Raw genomic sequence first — 13,618 nt, forward strand, 5'->3', positions numbered from 1 at the left:
CTATCCACTTATATGTTATAGGTCATGAAATGAATAATGTTTGACCTGATTTTGAACACTTTCAATTCTACAGTTGTAGTAGTTAGTTTTATGTTTTTGCGGACTGTTAAATTGAGACATATGTTGGCATTAGAAGTATTCCAAGGAATACACTTTTCTTAATTTTAATAAATGACATATTTTTGTTCAAATTAACAACTTTGAAACTAGCAGAAACCTCTGAAATATTCAGCATAAGATCAGGAAAGGAATGACCTTAATTCTATTCCATAACAATTAACATTGTATGAGTTTTTTCTGGTAAAAATCGTTTATTTATTTAATTATTTATTGTGATTTCTAAATATTTTGATCTGATGCATGTTTATACTCACTGCTGTAATAGCATTCCCATCATGAAGTTTTATAGCTCTATCTAAAAGTGCAAATTTGTCGTCCTTTGACTTGTACATCTCTAAACTGTATTGCTGTAATATATAAAACAAAACATTGTGTATATGTGTATTCATAATAACATTCTGATCACTAAGTTGTAAATAGTATTATATATTAAGTAGATTAGTGATCTTACTCAAAATATTACATATACATGAACTGCCAGAAGAAAAATGTTGTAAAAAAGTCAGGTTAAATCAAAAAGAATGTGTCAATGGGCAACAGAAAAGCATGCTTGTAGTGCAGAAATGGCAAATTCATCATTTTTCCCCCATTTATTAGAGTACATTAATTTAGGACAGTGAAAGTGACGCCATCGAAATTTGCATACTTAGATAACAGAAACCAGGTCATACATACATAGGTAAACCTTAAAATGCCCCCATCACAATCAGCAGAGGCATACAAATGTTAAACATATATTCATTTTCCTGTCCAAAGTAGGGTATCACATCATTGGTTTATTTTGTTTCAACCAAACATTTTTTTTTCATTTTGGAAACTGTTTTTGATGGCAGATTTTCAAGAGAACCTGTTAAATTAAATCAAATGTCATTGAGATTCTGGGAATTAAGAATGATACATTTCGCATGGACACTTGTGTATTGTTGATGATCATATGATCACCTCTAGAGGTCCTAAAGTTTTTTGCATCATACCTTTCCATTTATAATTCTCTGTACTGTCTCATCAACAGGAATCTTACTGCCTCCACTAGCCTTAGCTCTCTGAAAATCAAACAAAAAATCTGTAAGACTAATTAATATAATTACAAAATTTGGACATGTATAATCCTCAGCTTTTTACTCTAAAATTCCAAATGCTAGGCAGAGGTACAGAATATTCGGTAGAACAAATATACACCCAAAAAAAACCATGTTGATTCCACAATGTCGATTACATTTGCAGCCATCTTTTTATAAATCAGAGGGCACTATATTTTCTTTTTAAAATTCTTAAAACTATTTGCTGAATAAATATACAGTAATTATGAAATTTAATATTGATCAATCAGTAAGGCCACACCAATTAGATTTATAGTTCTTTGAACATAAGCTCCAAAAAAAATGGGGCGAGCGAGCGAAATTTTTTTGATTGTAAAAAATTCGTGAAAATGAGTTTTGTAGAGGCAGGTGCTCTGCAAGTGGAGCAAGCGGTCTACTTTTTTTTTAAATTGTGCAATTTAGAAAGTTATGTACATGTTAAAACTGGGTAACTTCATAGAAAAAAGAGGAGAAACATGCTCTAATGCAAATAATTTGATGTATTTGTGCCTGTAGTACAGTCTATACCATACCTTACTTTCTGGTTCACTTTGGTTTTATAGTATAATTTTGATTATTTTGTCAAATAAGCTTTAACTGTGTGAATTTTTATTTGAATTCACAAATGCACACATGTGTAATTAATAAGGAGGCAAAGCTGATAAAGTTTAGCGAGAGAGATTGTGTTAGTTAGGTTAATACATGTATATTGTATTGAATAAAATTAATTAAGATATATGTATGTTAAAAAAAATGCCCTTGGAAAATATTAAATATCTTTGATACAGTTGTTTTCATATATAGTAGTGATTGTTTATTGGCTGCTTGGCATCTAGTTGGAAATGTTTATCCATAATATGATCAACATAATGAGTGTGGTGAATATTGCAACAACATCTTGAGTAAAATAGTTATATTGATGCATGGAGATCTCAGTGTAACAAAATATTCCCTTAAAATTCATTAAGTCCACATTCACATGCAATATTCTGATTTGGTAAAATACATTTTCCTTTTGCCCCTGAAATCTGAAATGTATCTCAAACTGGAAGTGGTTGCACCAATAATACATGTCCTTTTATTATTTGCAAGCCACCACCACTTTGGTCTCGAATATTGGAACCCTTAAATTGTCCATTACAAAAGAGTTCTGAGTGCATGTCAATAGACTAACAAGGGGATATGGGTTTTCATCAAAATAAGATATAATAATATTTTTTTTTTTTTTAATTAAATCATGTGAATTTAATATCAATTTCATCCAAGACAGATAGCTTTATCTATGTCTGTTGTAGTCCGAGATTACTCTGATGTTCAACGGCTGTACATGTTTTGCCTGACAAGCTGGGGTCGTTGGACAACAACACCATATCTTGTCTGGCTAACTTGACAGCCGTCAGATTAATCTCGGGACTATGTTTTTTGAAACAATGATCGGTAATGACAATGGTTCTAACGAGTACTGTAGTCCGAGATTACTGTTCCAGCTTGTCTGACAAAACAGCGGTTGGACGTCAGAGAAATCTCGGACTACGAGTACTGTTGTGATCATGGTCGTCTAACAAAAGATTTTTTATTTTGTCTTCTAGAACAGGTCTTCATAGGTAAAAAGAAATCAATTTCAAATAACTTAAAATAACCCCAAAAAAAAACAAAAAAAAAAAAATTGGCTAAGTTATGTCCCTTAGACATTCAGATTTTTTTTACTTATATAAGTGAAAAAGTCATTCTATCTTCTTTTCTTAAATTCTTAGGATTTCTTTGCTCTAATAGAATTTTAAATTGTCTGTCCTTAGCAGATGTCTTTACTAATCATTTAAGTGTAATTTCATGGACAATGAAAATCCCATTTGTCTGTTATCTTCAGAACACTGGTCATTTACAAGCCCCCAAGGAGCAATTTTTGAAGGCCTTGCGCAAATACTTAAGATCTTTGCGCAATCAGTTTCTTTGTTGAATTAATGAGATGAGACATTGAACTCTAATAAAAAATTATGAGCCAACTTGGGAAAAATCATTAAAGGCATGTTTTTACATTTCAAAACATGAGAATTTTTTTGGGATTGTAATTTTTTTTACTTATACAAGTAAATTTTTGAGAAAATTAAGGGGAGATTATTCAAACAGTATACTTCACTTATATAAGTATATTTTTTTTTACCTCTTCAAGTAAATAAAAATTACTTGTACAAGTAGTATCCCTGACTGAAATGAAGTGTCAGATAATTGCATAGGACAAGTAGTTATTAATTTAGTAAAGACATCTGCTAAGGACAGACAATTTAAAATTCTATTAGAGCAAAGAAATCCTTATAAGAATTTAAGAAAAGAAGATAGGATGACTTTTTCACTTATATAAGTAGAAAAATCTGAATGTCTAAGGGACATAACTTAGCCAATTTTTTTTTTCCTATACAAGTAAATAAAATTCACTTGTATAAGTATCCTACAAATTTTCTTATATAAGTATAAAAAAATTTACTTCTTCAAGTAAATAAAAATTACTTGTACACGTAGGACCCCTGACTGCATGTTGGCATCCTAATTTTTGACCTTTTATTAACAAATTGATTTATTACACATGCGTTTGAATAGATTGGAGCAATATATGCACAAGAAAAACGTCTACGAGAAAAAAAAATGTCAAGAATAAACTAATTTTGGCGCTGCATGCGGCCGTAAAATTTACGACGGTAATTTTTTTTTATTGAAAAGTCAATTTCTCCAAAACAGGAGCGGGAAAATCCAAAGAACTATTAATCAAATTGGTGTGGCCTAATACTTGATTTTAGTTAAAGTTTCTTTAAATTCCGTGTCAAGGTTGTATGATGTAATGTCTTTTGACACTATAAACATTTGCTCAACCATGTTAGGTAAAACATCAAATCTGGATCAAATTTGTAATTTGAAATATAATTCTAAAAGTTCACATTATAATGAACATGTGTAATAAAAGTTTCAAGTTAATCTGACCATAACTTCATCGTAAACTACCTTAACTAAAAACATTAACATGAATGAGAATGAAAAAGTAACAGTGTCAGACAAACAGACACAAAAGACCAGAAAAATTTCCTATGTTGGAAATAACTCTTATTACAAGTCCAAGCCTGTATATTTAACATCTATTTGGGACATACTCAATAAAATTGAGAATAGAAAGGGTAAATGTGTCAAAGAGATAACAACCCGACCAAATACTTACTTCTAATTCTCTTTGTAAAAACTGAATCTGTTCCACCAATTTCTTTGGATCATTTGTTTGTGGAGTTTTTGGTTTGTAGGATGTAACAACTATGTTATAAAAAGAATTGAAAAAAATTTCAATAACAAACAAATGTTTTAATGTTTCTACTAAATATTTTTACTGCTTTCCTGTAGACAATGACTCTGTAAGGGTCAATTTCCTAATTAAGAATATCTATAGTATCCTATAACAACAATATTTTATCATCACAACACATTTCTGACACAAATATGGTTGGTTGCCATCTTCTCTTTGCATTATGAGTAATCCGTTTAGCCTATATGTCAGAGTACAAGGGTTACGAGCCATTTCATATTACTCAACCTCTTTTAAAAACTCTTTAAATTTTTATTCCAGTGTTACTGTCTCTTTGATGTACACCAGAAATCTGTTATATTGATATCTAAAAAAGTATTGGATGGTATCTGGTAACCATAGTAACTTACCATCATGAATGGATTGATTATTTAAGGATGTATTAGAAGTGCTGGTAGATAGTTTCTCATGTGATTTGCTGTACAACATTGACCCTGAATCTGGCTGAAATGACACATTTCCTGCACCTAGAAAAAATCAAAAAAGATTCAATGATACTTTCTTATAATATGTATAAACAACATACCATGTATGTTAAAATTTTTAATTTAAAGCAGTTATAAGAGTTATTTTCTGCTTCTTGCATGTTAATTTAAATAAAACAAGTCCAAATATCAATAACAAAAGTTTCAATTCAAGTTCAATTTCAAAAGAATATTTTTATCTAAAGTTGTCTTGCTTAACAACAAAAAGTCTTTCACTTTAAAATTATCATAACATATATTCTGATTACATATTTTAATATACATTCAAGCTGCATTATATTATACATGTTTTTATAAATGCAATATATCAATGAAGCATGATAATGAATTACAATTAAAAAACTTTGACATGATTGAATATGAATATGAATATGAATATAGATGTTTTATGCTGTAGGCAACCAGGAAGGAATTCTCTTATAGCTAAAACCATTCATGTATTAAAATGGTTTTGGACAAGTTTTCAAATTTCTTTAGCCATTGCTTCATTTAAAAAAAATAAATAATCAAACATAGCGAGCTGTGCAAATCAGTCACAAAAAATTCAGTCTTCAAGGTAAACACTACTTCAACAAGTTTTGTTTTTTTAATGACTCAAAATGGTTTTGATCTCAATATCCAACAACTATTTGAAAAAAGCTTCTTTAACTGTCGAGATGGTATTGAACTCTTACATGAAAAATGGTAAGAACATGAATGGTTTATGCAATTATTTATTCAGTTGACTACCAAAAATCAGATATTCAAATGTATTCCCATAATATGGTTTCATGCGTAGTTAAATAATGATTTTCAAGGACTTCAGGGTAAAAAAATGAACTATGATAAATATAAGTTTTCAACACAAATTTCCTATTTGCTTGCATGAAGAATTTTTCAAGCAAAGAACTCGAGGATCCAAGAAAGTACAATTTCCCCAAATCTATGAATATTGGTACATGTATTGCAATAATACATGAAACCAAAATATTTCAAAGACTGTGATAACATAATATGCTTATTATTCATTTTCTCCTTCCAGTTCTGGGTCTATATATTGTGTCTCGACAGCTGACAATAACTGAGAAAAGCTTGATAAAATCTTACCATTACTTGTCAAGTAAGCTCATGAAGTTTTAAAGGTCAATTTAAGCAATAAATGTTTAGCTATACAAATATTAGACTGCCATTTTCATTGGAATCATTGTCAAGCCTCCAACAAAATTAAACAATACAAACAAACATAAAGCTTGCAATGATAACATGAGGAATAATATGAATATACATAAATGAACATAATAATAATATGAAAAGGGAGCATGCAAGGATGTTCATACTTTCAATTTTAGTGCTTTGATCTTGTGCGTCTGGAAAATTAACATGGAGGTTAGTATGCAAACACAAACAATGACATGTTTTTGAAAGAGCATTATGAACATGAAAATCAAAGTGCTTGTAAGCACTGAACGGTAAATATTGCTCCAATTTATCAGTGGGAAGTAAAATTAAATATTGCATTGGTTGTTGTTGATTTAACAGCTATTCTAGACAAAGGAAGATAACTCCAATTTTTAAAGATGAGGTTAACAATGACATAATTTATATTTTTAGAACAGATATTAGATTCCTGCACCTTGCAAAAAGTTATGTTAATTTCTTGACAAGTGAAACATCATTTTGTGTTTGAATATCTGAGCATATATTACGTCGATAAATTCCTGGAAATGTTCATGGATAGTAGGTATAGAATGTTATGACCAATGCACTATATTTTGTGTATCAGCCTTGGAACATTTAGATATCAAGTCAGTCCCATAAGGTTTCGATTTCAATTCATTCAATCTTTACCTAAAAATTGGTTTAATTTTATAGATTCTTATGCCAAAATAATATTGTAAGTTTGCAGTTGTCTTTTTACTAGATTTCCTACATTGTACTTGCAAATTCTGAAGAAAATTATGTAGGTGATGTTAACAAAACTTGCATAGTGCCACTGCAAAATTTAAACTAGTAAAATATGGTGAATAACAGAAAGTTTCACATGTGTCTGGAGGAAAACTCACCAATGGTAAAACTTTGGGATCTTGTGTGTGTCATCTGCTGAATTGGATGTAGCCTCTCTCTGGTTTTGTCGTGTGAAAGGGATGATTTGATTGGCTGATGCATTGGGGAAGGAGAAACAGTGGTTGGTTGTGGTGTTCTTGACGCTTTTGATAAATGCAAGCATATATTGGTATGAAACAAATACAACATAACATTGAAACATGCTTTATTTTCATAATACTATAGTGTATAAATAGAAAATATCTATGCAGGCTTTGATACACATGCTTCATGAAAGACAATTTGTCAAATAAATCAAAATTATAAAGTAAGTTCAGATCAAGTTGGATTTCTAAAAATTAACAGAAGAAACATTTTTTCTGCCTCTCAGAAGTATCAAATATGTAAATAAATAAAAATAATTATAAATACTGTAAAGGCAATCTTAACAGTTTGCTTGTTTGCCATTGCTTATCAATACTTTTCAAAAGCTAGTTGGTTAAGCATCAAAGTAACTTTATCTTTTTGTAACTAAAATAAGCTGATAAATTGCCAGAATTTTTTTTTTTTTACATTTGTTAATATATTTCTTGTCATAATGTGCTTTATTGATAGGACAGTAATGTTCTTTATTATCTAATAGTAATTCTACAATTTTCATTGTTAGACTCCCATGCACACATGCAAACAATCAAATCAAACAAACTAAATATCAACGAATATAGAAAATAAATAACAATCACTCTACTATAATAAGGCTTTATGTTCATACTTGTTGCAGGTATTGTAATATATCCTTCACTTAAATCTCATGTGTTTATTTCTTTTATCCTATCATTTTTTTATGAAAAAGGTGTACTGAGTCCTGTTCTAGAGCATCTTAATTAGGGAGCTAGCTAGCAACATGAAAATTTGGATAACACAAATCTATCAGCAATATCTTCTCAAATTGTATAACCATCAAATAATTAATCAGAACTGATTATAACAATTATTCATTCCAAAATTTTGTAGAGCTGGTTGATTTAACAATTTTTTTTTTTACACACTTGAAGAAAAATTAAACATCTGAAAATGGTATAAGAATATTTATTATTCCAATCAAGGGCCCTTGATGGGCAGCATAACATGTATACATAAAACAATACATCATGATATATGTATCACCTGTTTCAGCAGAGGGGGTTCCGTCCCAGTTAATGGTATCAGTTGACTCATCATCATCCTCTTCAAATGATCGCAGCAACCTCTTGGACCGCCGTAAATCATCTGCTGTCTCTACAGACACCTGTTGACAAACAAAATATAAAATGTAAGTGGAAAAAGAGATTGAATATAGTATTTCAACTTGTTATACTGACTGCTAGACAGTAGTAAGGTTGTGTTCTGAACAATTCTATTTTTTTTCAAATTTTCTTGAACCCTCTGCAACAATTTAGTAAGAATTGCTTATCCTACTTCTTTATACCACATGTTTCAATTTGGTTAGTCCAATATGTAAATCAACCAATGACCCCTTTAAAGTGACAGCCAAGGGAAGTAATTCAAACTTAAACTTTGTCATAACGAAACCTATCTATAGATCACTTTGGAAGTCAAAAATTACATTGCTCCTTACAAAATTTGAATTCATAATTATAAACTTGAAATTTACAAAAATAAATGCATATAATAAACAATAATGTGTCCATAGTGTGCTGATGCCCACTTGCTTTATCATTTTCTATGTTCAATGGACAGTGAAATTTGGGGTCAAACTCTAATTTGGAATTAAAATAAGAAAGATCATATGATAAGAACATGTGTATTAAGTTTCAAGTTAATTGGACTTCAACTTTTTAAAAACTACCGTGACCAAAAACTGAAGCGGGACAGACAGATGACCAGAGACACAGACTGACAAACATAATGCCCCTGCTAAGGTGGGGGCATAAAAAAGCAAAAGCATCACTAAGTTTAGTTATGTGAATCTTACCGTATCATCAAACAGGTTGAATGCTTTATTTTTCTTTGCAGATGCCCTAGACGTATCCCAGTATTCATCTTCCACAGAACTCTGAAAAAAACAAAATTAAATACAACAAAATTAAATACATACTTAGGTGAGGTTAACTTAAAGAATTTTTTCAGATGTTCAGGCTCCTTGGATTTTTTCTTTCAATACAAGGGAAAATATTTGCCCCAAAATGCCCATTTTTCTTTTCATATTTGAATCAACAGCTCATAAAACTTAATTTACTTAAATTTAAGCAGAATCTAGATTTCTTTTCTTTTGATTTGAGACCCAAATACAGTCTGAGTCAGCCTTTTCTAGCCATTTTTAAAAAATCAAATATCTCGAAAAAGAAGCTCCATAACCTATCAATATTTTTAGCTTATTTTGTTCCTTTACAAATGCTCTTTCGACTTAATGTACCAATTTTAGATTCTCGATTTTTTAACATATAGCTTACATTGTTATAAATCAAATATGAGATTTTTTTTTAAATATTTGACTACTTTGTGTCAATTTTTGCCTGTACCTTTAGATAATGATGTTTATTCTTAACATAAACCCATATTAAAAGGAGAGGATAGGAGTATTATGTCAAAAAAAACCAATACAATTTCATATGAAACTCATAAATTTCAAAAACATTTTGAAAACAAGAGGCTGTCACAACGACAGCAAACCGGATTTATTAATATTTATTTGTGTCCTGGCAATATCACAAGAACCATTACTGATGAATGGTGAAGTGAAAATCGTCAATATCAAATTTGACCTCCATTTTGTCATCAGTATCAACATATTAAAATTTGAAAAGCTTCATAAGATTGAATGGTTCATGAGTAAATGCAACAACGTGAATGAAAACGCCATTTTACAATCTTTCAAGAACCATAATGCCTGAACGGTAAAAGTCAAAATCGTCATTATTAAACTTGACCTCTATTTTGTCATCAGTAACAACATATAAAAATTTCAAAAGCTTTGGTTGAATAGTTCATGAGAAAATGCATGGACACGACTGGAAACACCATTTTTCAATCTTTCAAGAACCATAACTCCTGAACGGTAAAAGTCAAAATCGTCATTATTTAACTTGACCTCTATTTTGTCATCAGTTACAAAATATTAAAATTTGGGAAGCTTTGGTAGAACAGTTCATGCGTAAATGCACGGACACAACTGGAAACTCCATTTTTCAATCTTTCAAGAACCATAACTACTGAACGGTAAAAGTCAAAATCGTCATTATTGAACTTGACCTCCATTTTGTCATCAGTAACAACATATTAAAATTTGGGAAGCTTTGGTAGAACAGTTCATGCGTAAATGCACAGACACGACTGAAAACTCCATTTTTCAATCTTTCAAGAACCATAACTCCTGAACGGTAAAAGTCAAAATCGCCATTATTGAACTTGACCTTCATTTAGGTGTCAGTTACAACATATTAAAATTTTAAAAGCTTTGGCTGAAGGGTTCATGAGTTAATGCACGGACAACATTTGATTGCTGCCCGCCCGACTGCCCGCCGTACATCCCCAAATCAATAACCGACATTTTTGTCACAAAAATCCGGTTAATTATGTGTGAAGCTTAATTTTTCATTAAACTTTAGAGCTTCATCTTCGTGTGTATTCAAAATCATTTTTCTGTCTTTCAGGTTTAAAAAGCAATTCACATTGTTGAAGAGAACACATGTTTTCACAAAGATTAAGCTGCCAAAATAAGGTCCATAAAAAGCATCAAATGATTGGTACATACAACTTTTTAAACAGCCATTTTATGAGGGTACTATTCGTTTAATTTTAGGCATAAACAAAACATGTCTATCAAATGTTATTTTGTAATGACATAGCCGGTAGGTTAAAAGACAAACTAGATTTTCAAAACTTTTTAATATGTATATATACTCATGTGGGACAGTCATTTTTATATAGACAACACTAGGAGGCCAATTGGGATGGTTAAGTTAGGTTAAATGCAAAGCAAAATGGCATAAGATAGCAAATTTTTCTGTACCAAAATTAGAATGTGTAGTACAATGTATATATACCCTTAAATAAACAAGAGAAAAGTGTTTTTTTAATACTTGTCTTTATCATGTTTATTGTGTTTTCTTTTTTGCACGTTCTGTTAATGGGAGTGTCTTTTTACCATAGAACACCACAGATTATCACAGAACACCACATTTTATTCAAAGCGTGTATATTGATTGGTGACTGTGGAAACTGTGCAGTAATTTTTTTTTTCTCAAAACTATTTTTTTAAATGTTTATTTTAGAGTTTAATTATGCCAATGTTAGTTGAGTGTTTAAAAGGTCTCCAAACATAAAAAAAAATATGCCAAATAACAAAACAATTATGATAATTTTTATCTCATTCAGTTGATCGTCATGTCATTGGTGTAACCTGATTCAAAGAATTAATATAATTTTGAATAATAAGATTTTCATTTTATAAAGTAATTTTAATGTTCTGTTGTGTATTTCAGTAGTTTTATTGTAATTTGTGTAGTTCTGTGGTATAATTTGAGTGTTCTGTGGTATTCTGTGCTGTTTTGTGGTAAAAAGACACTACGTCTGTTAATCTATACTGAGATTCAAAAGGGGGAGGGTTGAGATCTAGAAGTACAAAAGTTAGTTTTACCCAACCACATTTCCATATACATTTACAGTTTATTTCTTCCTCTGTGATATGTTATCCTGGGGATAATTGGATAATTTGTCACCATAATTTCTTTCCAGACATGGCATTTCACAGGTAGATTTTTTTTCCATAGGAGTGAAATTCTATCTGTCTTCTGCGGATAGTATTTACCAGTACAATGTACATGTATATATATTTTCTGTTCCATATTTCACAGAACCTTGTGAAATAGAGTCCCATTGTCTACTATGTGAGGAACTCACAATCAATATGTATACCTGACCAAATATTTATAAATGTTTTCACCAAGATAGTTCATATTTGCATAATCTATCAATCAAAGGGAGGTAATTATGAGCCATTTATATTTTAGATATTATATTTCGTAAATTAATCTATTTCATATTAAAATTTTTCCTTTATTCTTAATTTTTTAAACTAATTTATATAAACAGATGAATTAAAACATTACTAAATAAGACATAAAATATTTCACAGGTAAATACTATCCACAGGCACTTGTTTCTATCAATGGGAAGACCCACTATCAACGTGAAATTATTTCTGATTTTAATACATGTACATATATTTTGTTTTTTATTTACAATTTAGCTTACATTGAAATACACTATTATTAATCCAAAGTATTTGAAAAAATATCTGTTAATTTATATAAACAGATGAATTAAAACATTACTAAATAAGACATAAAATATTTCACAGGTAAATACTATCCACAGGCACTTGTTTCTATCGGTATCAGGTCTGTTCGCGCCCAATATAGTTTCGCACCCTACACGTTCGCACCTCACATTTTCGCCCCCCATGTCTGTTCGCACCCTACATGTTCGCGCCCAATTTTTAATAAAATTTTAGTTAAATTATTAGAAATTATTTATATGAATATAACAAATAATTGTATTCTATTTGAATAAAATTTGAGAATTTATCGAATAGAATTTTTTTTTTTTTATTAATTTGATGATTAATTATTAAGTGTTGATTATGTATGATTATTGCTAATTGGTATTTATACACAGCCTAATTTGGTGTTATTGTTTACTGTTTATAAATCATGATTGTTGTTTTAAATTGCTTTGATGTAAATACTGCATGTATTTAGCTTGGTATGAGTACATGGAGTAAAACTTTGAAGATTTTAAATAAAAAACATGAAAGAAAATTGTTTTTAACAGCTTGGCTCCTTTGATCCTTTGACACCAAAAAACCATGCATACCATTTGTTCAACATGTTGTCAGATTCGCATTTAATTGACTAGAAACAGTGAAAAACAAATTATTTCAATACACTACCCAAAACATGATTAAGAATTATTCAACACAAAAAGGAAATTGTTGTTATTGTTGCCAGAATATCAGAATCAGACTTAAAAACAAAAACTTTTTTTTTATAAACTTGTCATGACACAAAAAGACTTGTCAGTATCTCGAATTATTTAGAAACAATGGCATATATATTTATACCAATACACCTACAAAAAATCGGTAAAACTGGGTGCGAACGTGTGGGGTGCGAACGGACTTTTCGCAAAATTTGGGTGCGAACATGTGGGGTGCGAAAGTGAATGGGGGCGAATGTGGATGGGTGTGGATGGGTGCGAACGCAATTGGGCGCGAACAGACCCGGATTCATTTCTATCAATGGGAAGACCCACTATCAACGTGAAATTATTTCCGATTTTAATACATATATTTTGTTTTTTATTTACAATTTAGCTTACATTGAAATACACTATTATTAATCCAAAGTATTTGAAAAGATTAAGTTTTTTTTTTATTAACTATTCAATATTTTAACTTCCTAGATAGAATTTCATGGCAATGGAAAATATATCACAGTGAAATATTTTCCTCTGGATAAAAAAATAATGTTCAACAACTTCTGTAACATGTTCCTGCCGGATGGAAT

The 13,618-nt window shown here is 30.2% G+C and overlaps 1 protein-coding gene across 6 annotated transcripts in view; it reads right to left on the minus strand.

Annotated features, from left to right (window-relative positions):
* The window catches only part of LOC139514279 (spermatogenesis-defective protein 39 homolog), a 28,969-nt gene that overhangs the window by 14,792 nt on the left and 559 nt on the right, over nt 1–13,618 (minus strand). For 2 of the 6 annotated variants that reach the window (XR_011662590.1, XM_071303291.1), the window contains exons 2-9: nt 9,025–9,105; nt 8,217–8,337; nt 7,070–7,213; nt 6,344–6,373; nt 4,893–5,009; nt 4,405–4,493; nt 1,095–1,163; nt 375–467 (exon numbers count right to left, since the gene is read on the minus strand). Coding sequence is in view for 3 of the 6 variants with exons in the window: in XM_071303291.1 (XP_071159392.1) it covers nt 375–467; nt 1,095–1,163; nt 4,405–4,493; nt 4,893–5,009; nt 6,344–6,373; nt 7,070–7,213; nt 8,217–8,337; nt 9,025–9,105 (744 nt within the window). In the remaining 3 variants the exon portion in view is untranslated. The remainder of the gene's footprint in view (nt 1–374; nt 468–1,094; nt 1,164–4,404; nt 4,494–4,892; nt 5,010–6,343; nt 6,374–7,069; nt 7,214–8,216; nt 8,338–9,024; nt 9,106–13,618) is intronic. The other 4 variants (XR_011662591.1, XM_071303293.1, XR_011662592.1 and 1 more) reach the window with 2 other exon arrangements.

The sequence above is a fragment of the Mytilus edulis genome, chromosome 3, assembly GCF_963676685.1.
Source record: "Mytilus edulis chromosome 3, xbMytEdul2.2, whole genome shotgun sequence".
NCBI lineage: Eukaryota > Metazoa > Mollusca > Bivalvia > Mytilida > Mytilidae > Mytilus > Mytilus edulis.